The 12,688-nt window shown below is 38.8% G+C and overlaps 1 protein-coding gene across 2 annotated transcripts in view; it reads right to left on the bottom strand.

Annotated features, from left to right (window-relative positions):
- Positions 1–3,442: 3,442 nt before the first annotated feature.
- LOC131881048 (transmembrane protein 26-like) overlaps positions 3,443–12,688 on the bottom strand; it is a 28,411-nt gene continuing 19,165 nt past the window's right edge. The window contains exons 6-7 of one of the 2 annotated variants that reach the window (XM_059227805.1): positions 4,025–4,172; positions 3,443–3,706 (exon numbers count right to left, since the gene is read on the bottom strand). In XM_059227805.1, coding sequence (XP_059083788.1) covers positions 3,650–3,706; positions 4,025–4,172 — 205 coding nt within the window. In that variant the 3' untranslated portion in view covers positions 3,443–3,649. The remainder of the gene's footprint in view (positions 3,707–4,024; positions 4,173–12,688) is intronic. The other variant, XM_059227804.1, reaches the window with a different exon arrangement.

Raw genomic sequence — 12,688 nt, 5'->3', positions numbered from 1 at the left:
TTGTGCCATTCCTTTTTCATATTCAAGCACTCAATAACGCATTCCTGATACGTCTTCTAACAAGGTTTCTGAGAGCTTTCCTCTCCAGCACCAGTGCTCCTTGTCATAGGCCGGCTTTTTAAAACTTTTACCTCGGAGTTAAGGGCTTGGTTGTTAACCGGTATGAAAATAAAGTTCCCAAATTAGTGAGCAAATGCTCATTCTGTGTAACGTCCAAGTCTTAACTCAGAGGTATGACAGTTTAAAATTCGCCTCTGCCGCTCTGGATCCAAAAGAAGCAGTAACCAAACTTCATCAAGCGTGGACGCAAGTTCATGTGACTATGACAAATGAGCAGACTTATATGATAGTAGCAATTTCCAATTAGGGTTCAACAGCCTTACGTCACCAAATATAACCTAATTGTAAACAAAGTCTGTCATTGGTTGAAAGTGCGGGCAAGCAAGCAACACAGTTAAGCAACACAGATCTGTCGCGAGAAGCCCAGGTCATATATTGCCAAAAAAATGCCTAGACTTACGAGGGTACTTTTTGAAATCAGGACATCATGGGGCACAATTTCATTGTAGGTGACGAGTTCCGTGGCTGTTCATTAAAAAACAACTCAAAATTTTAATCAATGTTTTTGAAAATTACATTTTGCAAAGGCATGCCCAAATATTGAAACGTAACAACTATTTCATTCTCGGTTGTACAGGCCTTGTTTCCCAACCGGTCTAACACGGCCATCCAGCACTAATCCACACTAAATCACACTTTTAAAATCAACGAAATCTGCATTCAGAGTCTGTATGTGTTGTAGTGCTGTGTGGAGTCACTTATATCAATCGGCGCTTGATTGTTTCAGGAAACTAATGATGCCAATAGTTGTTTGTTTTCAATACTTGTAGACACTTCACTAGCTACTATCTTTCGCTCACTCAGAAATCCACCATTGTTTGTTGATTCAATTTAGACTCATTGTTATTAGCCCACAACACTGCCAGACGTGAAATTGCCTGTTACGGGAAGGACAATTTTGGGTCATTTTTGGCCGAAGCCTAATGTTTTAAAGCTTTTGGTCTAAGAGGCAGCATGAATGTGCTATACTCATTCAAGGATAGAAAAAACATGAAGAGAATTCTTATTCTCTTAAAATGAAAAGAAAAGGGAGTATACTGGATCAGGTATCCCTGAAAGGAGTGGTTGACACCAGCCCTTATTTTTGTAGGAATTGGTATGATGACACATGATACGGCTTATAAAGAGTTTATGAAACATATAAGACGCTTTTTTGACTCTTTTCTAGTCGTGGGGCGAGTCAGGCAAAAAGTCAGACTTGTACGGGTCCTCTGATTTTTTTGACTTTTTGCCGGACTCGCTGAGTTTTTTACTACTGTCAGGTCAATCACAAAGGCTCGTCTTGCGAAATTTAAAGATAAAATTAAAGATTTTCTTTCACACGTCCGGACTCAAGTCCTTTCTAAAAGACTCGAGTCCAGCCAATTCCTCCAAAATAGAAAAAGAGACTCGAGTGCATTCGGACTCGAGTGTAGATTCCCTCAGCACTACTATTTTCTCGTATATCACTTTTAATGAATGTCTGACTGACAGATGTCCCTTTTCTTGCATAGGTAATCTTATTATTTAGCTTTTCAATCCAGCTCGGGCTCAAACTGTGAACTTATTTGTCTATCAAATTGATTGGAATTATGATGAAAAAGAGCAAAAGTCTTTGGGGTGTGGCTTATATTTCTGATAAACAGGCCTTGGAGAATAAATGGAAAGAACATCTTAGGCTGAAGAAATTCTGCTCAACAAATTGCTTGGGCTTATTCTCATATTTGCAAACAGAGGATAGATATAAAATATTTTCGTTCGCTACAGTAGGTATGGAGAGGCCTCAAATAACAATAGGAAGACCAACAACCGTGGATTCTCAGGGTTGCTTCTTCAATAAGTTAACATGAAGAGCACGTTTGATTACCTGAACCTTTTCTTGCAAAATCTATGTTATGAATAGGGACGGGCAAAATGTGCAAAATAGCAAAGCCTTTTAGAGACAAAAAGGTGCAAAAAATGAGCCCTAAATGTGCAGAAAAAGGTGCAAGAAAGGCCCAAAAAGTGTGACAAAAGCTGCAAATAAAATACAAAAGGAAGGGACATTCTAAGAAAACGAATTTTGCCTGAATTTTGGACCAAAATGATGTAAGTTTTTTTAATAGGACATGCTCACGGGGATCGTTGTTTGCCCCATTGCACTTGAGCGCCTCCTTTTGACTTACAAGGGATGTGTCGAGATTTTGGTTTGAGGCATGAGTGAATTACAGTTGTGCCGAAAGAAGCCAAGCCATTTTACAAAAAAGCAAAGTATAGTGCTAGAAACGATAAAAAGACAAAACTTTAAGTTTGCCTTGACACAGAAGTTCAATTGTTGGTTGAAAAAGCGGTGTCACTTTTACGTTTGAATTTTGCTGCCTTATTAGTAGAGTTTAGAGTACAGTATAAATGGGGCGAAACAAGCACGAATGAATATTCGCTATCTTTTTCAGCATTTTCATATTCTAATATGATTTTTCCACAGCATTGCAAAGCTGTATATTGTGAGCTAAGGTGCAAACCTAGTGGCAAACAAAGTTCGCCTTCCTGGCCCATTGATGATTTCGTAAATTATTTTGAAATTGGCATTAACAAGGCAAAAGCAACCCAAAAGTAAGGGCATAATAGATTTTTCTTTTTTCTTTTGCAGATTTCCTTACCGCTACTGAAAATGAAATTCCTAGCAGTTTAAGGCGATAAAATCATTCAATTTACTTAACTTTTATTTATATATATCACTTAATTGACCAATGAATTAGAGTTGGCTGATCTGGCTAACCCTTGAATATAAGGTTGATCGGGAATTTTAGTCAAAAATTTGTCCAAGTCTGGCTTAAATGCTCTTACAAGATCAATGCATGCATGCTCCCTACGAATAATATATGGAAGCAAGCTAAGCAATAAAGCAGGCCGAAAGAGAAGACAATTGAAGTGGACTTCATTGTTCGAACAAGCCTGGATTCTCAAGGGCTTGACGGTGCTCTCAAAACGCACATAAAGCCTCTCAATGTGCATTTTCTAATGATTGTAATTGCACTTTTTGAGAAAACAATCATTACATTTAGAAATAAAATTCTAAGCCTAACAAAAAGATCCTAACCATTTAAAGGGAGAATAATAACATTTTGACATTGACCAGAGAAAAAAGAAAAATGGTTTTAGCGCAGTTTGTTAACGCGCGACCGAGCTATACTCGGATTCATGGGTTCTATCCCAGGTTCCCCCTCCCCCCTTCCCCCCCCATAGTTGTAATGAATGGATCATCGCCTCGAATGGTGCTCCAAAAACCCAGAATTGACGAGAAGACAAAGATTGCAATACATATTGAAAATGTGTACAAAAATATATGAACCGATCCATTGAGAAAACATTCTCGCAATAAAAACTTTATTGTATAGTATGCTCGAACTAATCACATTTTGAAGACAGCGATGTATAGGATTCCCCCACAAATCTTCGATTAGTTGGCAGACAACAAGCCTTCCACAGGGAATAAATCAGGGTCTCTGCCATTTGCAGCGATGTGAACATGCAAAACCATTTGTTACTTTTTGATTCATGGTCCCTTGTTTTAGTTCGAAAACAGGATATCTGAAGATTCCTCGGGAATGGATTCACCCCAAGAGAACTGAAAGAAAACGAAAGTCGAAGAAATGATCAAAAATCGACCTGAAAAATCTTTTCAAGAGATTTGACGTAACAGTGCCAATATTTAATCTTCAATAATATTTTGAGCTTAATATATTCGAAAAACGAAGCCTTTTAATAGCAGAATAAAAAACAACAATGAGAGTAAAAAGAAAAATCAGATTTTGTTCGTTTTAATTGATCGCAAAGTGGTCATTTGAATAGGTTCGAGACATTCTTGAGTCATACATAAGACCGTTGAAGTCAAAAGTAAAACTCATTAAGGTATATGATATTGCCTTGAACTTTCGCAACTTACCTGTGGCAATAAAGAAAATATTCTAGACTGCCTTCTTCTTGTGGGCCTCGTTGCCAGGCAAAGAATACAAAACCGGTACATTTGTAAAAGCATCACCAAAGAATTTTTACAAGTAAAAAAGATGTTCATGTGAGAGATGACTTTGTACCTAAAAATGAAATCAATTTGAAATGTTAAATGAGGTGCAGATTGATTTGGTCTCTAATAATTCTTTGAGTTGAAAAGCATTACACTACAGCACATCATGATTTAGTAAAGCTCTACAAAAGTAGGTGTGTGTACGTAAAGAGTTGTCCCGATTCAATTTTTATGCTAAAAAGAAAGTGCACCATACTCTACCATCAAATACTTTTTTGTCAACTCGTTTGAAGAAATATGATCTGGAAACATATTAAAGATGTTTAAGGCAAATCAATTAGTATATTCTTTGTGAAGCTCTGATCCTCATTCGGGGAATGACCCTCACTCCAAACGTAGGTACGATGTATTGGCGAATAACATCCGAAGCCGATTACCCCTTTCAATGATCTTATATTGATGGCTAACATGTGTGTGCGCATAAATATTGCACACAACTACGTTTGAATAAAATGATAAATAGTTAGAATGATAAAATGGCTAATTAGAATGTGATATCACAGCTGAGATGACTGTGTAGAATAGGTTCAGTGCACATGAAAAAAGGGAAGAGCGGAGTCATACACATAAACAGGTGGGTCGAGGTAAACGATGAAAATCTTGGTTATCGCAGTAGAGTGGGTGGGCCAGATTGAACAGACCTTGTGTCAGCTCCCATTTGATGTTGGTATATGGCTGGGAGCCGCACAAAAGTGCGTGACCGCCAATATTCAGAAGGGATGTCAGGCCAAGGACAATAAGCTGTTGTTAAGTTCTTGACCAGGAAGGACAGCTTGTGTTTGGACATCACGTCCGGAACGAAAAATCAATTTTATTGGCTTGAGATTATCTTACATACAATATTAATATAATATGATGATGTTTAGAAACTTGTACAAATTTACCTTAGATACCGTGATCGAATCCAAATGTCTCGGCCACTTTGGTCTTCTCGAACGTCTCTTCGAAGAAGAAAGTAGTCGATTGGAAAATGGTCAAACAGCGCTCGAAGAGACCGAATGAGAACTCTATTGTTCATATTAGCTTTGACAGTTGTTTAGGGCTAGCATTTCGTCTTAGGATGTTTTTTGGATCAACTGTCAGATGATACTAGAGCATTTTGTTGGAATTTACGTCTACTTCGCAACTCTAAGTCTTCCGTGTTTGAGGATAAATTAAAATTTCATTTTATTTTTTATTAAAATGAATCTTTCCTGATAAGATGTCCTACAAAAAATGTATCATCTTATGCCATCAAAATTCATGAAATTGTAATTCAAGGGCGACAAATCAGTTATTTTGGACTTTTAGTCGTTGACCTTAAATGACTGACATTCGCAATAGAATTTCAAAAACTTTCAACGATCTTCGGCGATTGTAATGGTATTATTTGTATCTTCGGTTTTTGCTCTTCTGCTTACATTGAAAATAACACTGACATTACCCAAAAATGTGCAGCGTCATAAATGTTGTAAGATGTGGAGGTCTGGGTTTAGACAAATAGAAACAGCTTAATCAATGAATACAGATGCCACATATCAACAAAGTATTACTCTTTGGTTCACAGTACCACCTGTTTCATTGATTTGTTTATTATTGACTAAGGCGCTCTACCACTCCCAAAGGTACATGAAGAGTAAGGCCAACGTACGCAAATGGCGGTCACAAATAAGCGGGACAACTTCAACTTCGTATATCATCAAAGCTAGGAATTCTACAGCATTGCTTGAAATTCAAATTTGATGAGCAAACACAGATGTTTAAAAATGTTTTTTAATAGATTCTCAATAACCTCCCCTGACTCTCTTTTTTTCCATTAACTAAACATTAACTAAATATTAATTAATTTTTCCATTAACTGATTGACAAGATGGATGGATGATGTCAGGATCGAGGTCGGCCCAATCAGCCTCTAACCATTATTTGAGGGGACCGATACTGGAGGACGATTTGACCACGACCTTCTTCTCAAGAATGGGCTCAATGGAAAAGTCCATGACGTTGAGGTCTGGAAAGCAAGGGTGCCCAAAAGTTCCACGTTAGCCGTGTGGCTTGGGGCCCTTTTGGGGATCTTTTGACCTTCACACCCTGGGTTATGAAGATGAGGGGCGGTTTGAGGCCATTGGATGTTACATCAGCCCACACTATGACAGAGGGTAGTTTTTGGCGACGAAATATCGTCCTTTGGTTCTCAAAATGTTCTCTATGTTTTTCCCCAAAACATGGTCATTGGGAGCATTGGAAACTAATTCTATCTTAAGAATCTTCTCATTCGACCAGAACACACGAAGAAGCTTCCAAGAATCCGGCCAATAGCACATCATCTTTAATGTTTGATCATTTTGAGGTTGTTCAGACTCTTCGCAAGTTTCCGTCCGGATGCTGTTCCCCGCTTGATGAAGTTCGATTTATACTTCTGTTGGATCCATGTTCTGGGACTGATTTTGATCACACAGAATTACATTTGTACCAAAGGTGTTAAACAGATGTTCAATCCATCCGAGACCAGTAATATTTAATGGTGCAGGCTTCAAAGATATAAATTAGGCAAAAGAAAGTACTGTTCCGCTTAATCCTGGTCGCCCTGTAAGTAGCAGGGAAGAAAAGCTGGTCTAAAGCCAATGTGAATTTGGGATTTAACGCAGATTTATGAAAATATGGATGTTGTCTTTGTCTAGTGGAGGTGTCTGACAAAGGCAATCTTTGTCGAAAGATTCTCACGCTCAGACATTTCCAAATTTCTGCATCAAGATTTTTCCACTGCTTCAAACCCCTGAGAGGAAAGCACCATTCGCGAATCAAGGAACGCACCAATGGGATTTTTTTTCATGTCTTCTTCATAGCAATCTAATGCATGACTGGGGATGTAACCGCAGTCGGTGTAATCCTCAACTTTGCCCTTGACATATTTGAATGGCGAATGACTTATTTAGGCAACCATCACAATGTTGTTCTGGCATTGCACTATGTTTTGCCTTGATATCAGAATACTGCTTGTTTCAACAAGCCGGCAAATTGAAGTAAATGACAAATTCTGACTATGGTTGGTGCAGGTTGGTTGTGATGTTTGTCTTAATTTTCCCTCCATCCAGAAAATGCCAAAAAGTCAGGGTGCCGCACAATATTTTTCCTGGAATTTTACGTGGCTACTAACATTGGTGTTTCTAGGGACTGGCAAAAGCCTTTTTCTGTTTGTTGTACTTCATTCATTAATATGTTTTTCATATGTCTAGTTCAAATTTCGTTCGTCAAATTGTTTGTACAAGTGTGTGTAAAGTTAAAAAATGTAACAGCAGGTGTTCAATGTGACACACTAATGACGAGATAAAATGTTGGAAAGAATAACTAAGGCTCAATTTGGCATTGCTATTCGAATTAATAACTGGCAAACACTCCAACGATAGTTCCAGGTAAGGCACTCAGTTGATGGGTCAGTGCTTAGAACCAAGTCTAGGCGCCTATAAAAGATCAAATTAAAATTCGACAATAATAGATTAGCAAAAAAATTTTTTACACACGTTTGATTTAACAGAAAATGACACGTTTGGGCATTTTGACACTAATCAGGTCTTTAGCCGTCCTCCAATGGATCAAAGTCACAAATGTACAGGGTGGCACATTTTAAAAGGCTTTTTTAAAAGTGCTTTAACTCATAAAGTACTTCATTAGACAGTACCAAACTTGGGAGAATATAGCACCGACTATGTCCAACATAACCAGATTCTTGTAGAAAGCCCACTTTTTGCTTTGAATTTGTTGATAATCTCGATTTGGAACAAGAACAGCCGGTACTCTCAATTACCTCTGAGATATTGAATCATGCTTTTTCTCTATGGCTGTCACAAGGTCCTGGTTGACATTTTATAATCGTAGTAGAAGGCTCTGGCAGAAACTTTGAAATTGGTTGCAAGGAATTTAAATAAGAAATAGTGAAATGAGAACATCCTAAAGACCACGGAAAATTATATATGGGCTACCCTGTATTTTCAAGTTTCCTTAACCAGATAGCACCATGTCTATCTTCTAAAGGTGACTATTTATCTTCAAGTTGGTCAAATTTAGTAAGCGCAATTGAAATAAATTGAAAGAAAGACCATAAATTAAGTGGCAAAATGCTAGTAAGATAAAACTTTGCAATTTAACGGATCTTGTTATGACAAATTACAATATTCTTTTGGTTTTCGATGATCCTCCCACTTCCAAAATTGAGCCATGGTCATCAAAATCCATAATAAGGGTTCAGAATATGATATTTTTTGAATGGCAAATTTGAAATTGAACTTGATATTTTTTGCTAAATTGATTACTGAATCATATTTATTAACCTATTTTTTTCCATGATTCTCGGGTTTTTAGCCGATACAATGGAATGAAATTCCCTGTAAGTCATGGTGCGTCATAATTTATAAAATATTTGGTCGTCCAAACTGTTTGAATTAGCCGCTCTAGGGCACCCTTGAATGTAAGGCTGGTCGGGGATCGTTAACAAAAAACGAAAAAAGAGTCACGTTTAAAACTTAACAATGGTTCACCTAATGCATAGAATCGTCTAAGAGAGCACGGCAGCAAGTTGTACAAAGCTGGTGCCCGGTTTAAGACAAAAGAAGGTCTTAAGCCCTTCACAATCATTTTATCCAAGGGATTAATTCTATGGCGCATTTCACATGAGATGTCTCGTCTCTCGTTAACGCTGTGTCGTATTCCCGGGTTAGGGCAAAGGGAATGGAGACATTTAAACATATAAAGGATTAGGTAACGTTCATATCTACGCTGAATACTGTATAATCCCAATGATTCAAGGCGTTCCCAATAGCTTAATTTCGACATCGCGTCAAAATATCTCGTGAAACTATTTTGTACTCGTTCAATCTTATTTAACCCCCCAACGGTCATGAGGGGCCAAATTGGGGAAGCGTATTCAAGATGCGGCTGGACTATTGATTTGTACGGGGTTTTCATAGTCAGTACATCTCTGGACTTGAATGTTCGATGTATCCAGCCTCAAGTCTGAAAAGCCTTGGTCACTTTTGACTGAACATGCTCTTCAAATTTACCATCGTCTTGAAGGATTATCCCGAGATTCTTTATTGAATTTACCGATTCGATTGGGTTCCGATGATTATTGATATGAATAGGGGGGTCTATACCAACATGGTCGTATGTCATAATTCGGAATTTGTCCCAATTTAACTCCATGTTCTGTGCTGGCACCCAATCATATATTGTATCTAAGTCGCTTTGCAACTCTGTCCCATTCGCTGCATTTCTTCCAGACACTAGCTTGCTATCGTCAGCATAAGAGGAGATTACAATGGGTAATTCATGTAGCGATGCGATAAAGAGTATGAAGGGGTTTGGGCCTAACATAGTGCCTTGTGTAACTCCAGATGAGACTTGGCAATTGCGACTCAAGCACCCTTCAACTCGAACAACTTAGGTACGGTTGGTCAGGAACTTTTTGATCCAAGAATACGTATATCCATTGATACCTATTTTACTTAAACAATTTAAAAGTAGAATGTGATCTACTTTGTCAAAAGCATTAGCAAAATCCAAGTAAATAACATCTACACATTCATTATGTTGTAGTCCCTCAATCACGTCGTCAAAATGTTGAATAAGTTGAGTCACTGTGCAAAAATGAGTACGTAACCCATGTTGGATAAGGAATACTACCTTTTTTGTTAAGATATTGTAGAAGTTTTTCCTTAACCACCTTTTCCATGACCTTGGCAATATTTGACGTTAGGGATATTGGTCTATAATAGCCAGGTATACCCCTTAGTCCTTCTTTATAAATTGGCACAATATGGGCAATTTTTAATTGAATGGGCACCCGACCCTCTGATAAAGACCTATTCATAAAGTGTGTTAGTATTGGAGCAAGGACTTATGCGGTGCGTTCAAGGGAGTGGGTTGTCACGCCATCATGCCCTGGAGCACTCGAAAACTTAATTGAGGAATGGGGAAGACGACATTATTTGAACCTTGTGCCAGGGTGCTATGGTTTACAGGAGTTGGGCGTCTTCATTGGGTTCCTTTTACATGGATAGTCTTACACTTGGGGTTATAACTGCCAGACCGATGTTTCCAAGCTGAATGGCCTCGCTTTTGCCCTTCTTCAATTACAGGGGGAATAATGGCGATTGCTACAGTGCGGATCACGCTTTTTACAGGATGCGGAAACTCGCTACGCCATCATTGAGTTGGGGGCGTTGGCTATTTTCTGGGCAATCAAAAAAATGCCATGTTTATCTCGCAGGCTTGCCTGAATCACAGACGACGTTGTTCTGGACATACTTGACGCCTTGACAATGTACCCTTATAGTATAACGGAAATTTTAGAAACTATTGAACTCAACCTCCCGACCAGAAATTGAAAAAATAATGGTCACACTCTCCAAGCCAGGCAAATTCCCTCGCCATAGACATTCGAAATTATAGGGAGGAAAATGGCTAGTTTTAAGCTGTAGCTTGAGGAATTCCTGTATACCACGATTTTCTTCCTACTGTTCAAGTTTAAGCTGTCCAAGTTAAGTTGAAGTAAACGGGTGATACAAAATGGACGAACCGTGAAATTTGACTTGTTCGAATAAAATTACAAGTGACAAGAATTCGTGTAAAGTTCCAAAATATTTTTGATGTCAGTGGTTGCCAGAAACATCCAAGCACTCCTTGAAAGTGAATCAGACGTGTTTTATTAACTACAGAGAAAAAGTACAGGTGCAAGCTGGCGGATATAACTTCACTGTATGCTGGCGGAAAGGGAAAGATCATGAAATTCCCGTTGCTCTTTCGCGTTCACCCGTGAGTGATCCGTCAGATGATGATCGATTTGAGGTCGAAACCACCGGTCAGATTGCCTTCATGAGCCTCGAAATGATTGATTTAATTGTTGGAATTTCGCAACACGCCACGTGAGGACGGCATCTCCCTGGCCCAACAACTCTTTGGTCGTTTGTTGCGCTCGAAGCTCCCCCGTTCACTGGTGCGCTTATCGACCGGAATTCAGGGAGATGCTCGAAACAGCTGATCGAAAGAAACTCGAAAGTGACCAACTCCGAAAATATTAATATGACAGTTCCACTGATAACCCTAAGGGGCTGGCCATGGGCGATGAAGTGCTTGTCCAGGACATGAAGACAAAACGTTGGGATAAGTTGGCTACTGTGATGGACACCTTAGGTCGAAGAAAGTACCAATTGCGTTTTTCAACGGTTAGGATTATTTGGCGAAACCACCGATACATTCGGCAGGCTCCACACGGCCTTCGGAATGAAAGGAATCCGCCCTTGGAATCCGCCCTTGGAATCCGCCCTTGGAATCCGCCCTTGGAATCCGATCAAAAGCCCTCAGAAGGAGTTGCACGGAAAAACGGTCTCCCAATTATTACACGAGTTAAATCGTCAATGGTCTGTGAGTAATCACATCTAATATTTTAACCTTTGCCGATTTGGGGAAGTTGGAATGATTCCTAATAATTAAATACCTTCCAATGCAACCATTTATATCCTCAGCCTAACCTCTCATTATCATGCCATTACACAGCTGTACGGAACTCAAGGATTCCAGACTTCCACGTAGACCTTACTCCATCTTGTTAAATAGTTCTCCTCAAGAAAGTTCCGTCTTTCTCCCCCACGACTACATTTACAATATTCATAAGAACATACCACAAGTTGATGTATTTGGACTTCTAGATATGTGGACTGCGAACAGAAACGAAAGTTTCGTACCTCCTGAACCATTCACTTTCTTAAAAAATATCACTAGAAAGGATCGCAACGTTTTCTCAAATAGGAGATCTTGGCCAATTTTGAGCTCAGAACTGTTTGGGATACCCAGGAAATTTCTGAAAAGTTATGTACAAGCAATCCCTACATAAGATTCGATATCTCGGCCTGCTCTTGGTCAGCAACATTAGCTTTTGACGTTATCACCTTGGAGCAAGCAACTTTAGAGGTAACTAGTATAAAAATGACCTGCCTTTAATTGAAGAGATCTACTACGTTGGTAAAGCGATTAGCATTGGCCCATGTGAGTAGAAAGCCATTGCATAAAAATCTACCCTCAACAGAGAAGCAAGATGTAGCAAAAATAGTTGGGAAAGAATGGCTTAAAATCAATTCAGAAGTCTATAAAAGGTTTACAATGATAAAAACAGAGAAACTGTCTTCTAATTGAATATTTAGAGGAGTTTAAAGGCAGTTTTAGGACGTCATTTTTGCCTTTGCTAACTTGTATCATGTGTCATTTTCATAGTGACCAATGTTTAGTGCATGACTTTTTTTGCGGACTTCCTTACCGCTACCGGGATTGGAATCCCAGCAGTTCAAGACGAGAAGATTATTCATTTTACTTGACTTTTATTTATATATATTATTTGATCGACCACCGAATTAGAATTGACTGATCTGGCTAATCCTTGAATATAAGGTTGATCCGGAATTTTAGTCAAAAACTTATCCAAGTCTGACTTAAATCCTGCTATTGGATCAACCCCTACATAAGCCCTACGAATAGTTGAGGGCAGCAAATTGAACAATT

This window comes from Tigriopus californicus, chromosome 5 (assembly GCF_007210705.1).
Source record: "Tigriopus californicus strain San Diego chromosome 5, Tcal_SD_v2.1, whole genome shotgun sequence".
Lineage (NCBI taxonomy): Eukaryota > Metazoa > Arthropoda > Copepoda > Harpacticoida > Harpacticidae > Tigriopus > Tigriopus californicus.
This window is presented reverse-complemented; position numbering and strand designations above follow the sequence as displayed.